Below are 1532 nucleotides of genomic sequence, written 5' to 3'. Positions count from 1 at the left end.
AAACATTATGTATATAATTCATTCAATACGTCAGACGTGCAACATGCTTACTACTAATTTATTAAAAACCACGATCAAGGATGACGTGTGCGAATTAATACTAGGATTTACAACATCTTCCAAAAGAACTAACTCTCCCAGTTCATATTTGTACACATTTTGTTATCTCGACATATTATACATTCTTAGCAAATATTAAGATTCACATTTGCTAAGAACATCTAGACAGAGATCCATCACATCAGCTTCACAAATCTCTCAGATTGCACTAGAGAGGGCTCACACTTGTAACAACGTGTGAAATCAAATACATTAAACTTTGTCCACGTTGGAAACGTTAAACCTATAAACTGAGGGCGGGGTAATTGCAAAGTGTAACTGCGTTAATTTCTCTCTTTTACTGGTTAGACAAAAAAAGCAACCAGACATCAAATGCGTGTGGGAATATATAGCAAAGGTCACAAAATCATTTTGATGCAGAAGAGACTTTTAAGTGTTATTTATACATCAGAAAAACTATTACAAAGGGAATAACTATTTGCCAATACGTCTTCACTTGGCACGAAAACAAGATGACTATTTTGGGGCAAAGCAGTTGGAAATGGGGCTTGACAAGAGCAAATATGCGATCTGAGGCGAGGTATGTTTGGATGTGCACTTTGACACCTATGACACCTCAATTCCATGGAGAGGAAATTGTCTTCATTTTTCAACATGGCCTTGCCATGTTCGTTGATTTCCAGAGCAAATATGCGATCTGAGGCGAGGTATGTTTGGATGTGCACTTTGACACCTATGACACCTCAATTCCATGGAGAGGAAATTGTCTTCATTTTTCAACATGGCCTTGCCATGTTCGTTGATTTCCAGAGCAAATATGCGATCTGAGGCGAGGTATGTTTGGATGTGCACTTTGACACCTATGACACCTCAATTCCATGGAGAGGAAATTGTCTTCATTTTTCAACATGGCCTTGCCATGTTCGTTGATTTCCAGAGCAAATATGCGATCTGAGGCGAGGTATGTTTGGATGTGCACTTTGACACCTATGACACCTCAATTCCATGGAGAGGAAATTGTCTTCATTTTTCAACATGGCCTTGCCATGTTCGTTGATTTCCTGTATCACATCAACTGAATCCCGGAAGAATGGGGTATTAAATGAGTTCCAATGCTTCTTATTCTTGAGATGTTTCGAGTCAAAATCTTGGCTGATCACATGAAGGTGCAGTTGTCGCATTGAAGGGGCCTATAAGAAGGGACAACTCATTTCGTCAAACAGAGGAACAATGCACTGCTTGCAATAAGAAAATATGGAGGGGGGAAAACTACTAAGCTTGCTTGCTGCAATGAGGCAAGGATTCAACCAATTAGAACAAAAGAATTTGATTGGGCGAACAAACCATGAAGCCAAGTTCAACCCCGGAAATTCATTGTATAGAGTCAGACTGGAAGCATTAGAATTTTAAATACTAATCCTCATTTTCTAAGCCTATGTTTGGCTCATGTTTATAAACTGTTTATAAACATT

At 38.8% G+C, this 1532-nt stretch overlaps 1 protein-coding gene across 1 annotated transcript in view; it reads right to left on the bottom strand.

The window, feature by feature from the left end:
- Window positions 1-447: 447 nt before the first annotated feature.
- LOC111392531 (transcription factor bHLH140-like) overlaps window positions 448-1532 on the bottom strand; it is a 6056-nt gene continuing 4971 nt past the window's right edge. The window contains 2 exon segments of the mRNA XM_023017895.1: window positions 448-991; window positions 1119-1250. Of these exon segments, the coding sequence (XP_022873663.1) occupies window positions 830-991; window positions 1119-1250 (294 nt within the window). The 3' untranslated portion in view covers window positions 448-829.

Source organism: Olea europaea, unplaced genomic scaffold (assembly GCF_002742605.1).
Source record: "Olea europaea var. sylvestris unplaced genomic scaffold, O_europaea_v1 scaffold939, whole genome shotgun sequence".
NCBI classification, from domain to species: Eukaryota; Viridiplantae; Streptophyta; class Magnoliopsida; order Lamiales; family Oleaceae; genus Olea; species Olea europaea.
This window is presented reverse-complemented; position numbering and strand designations above follow the sequence as displayed.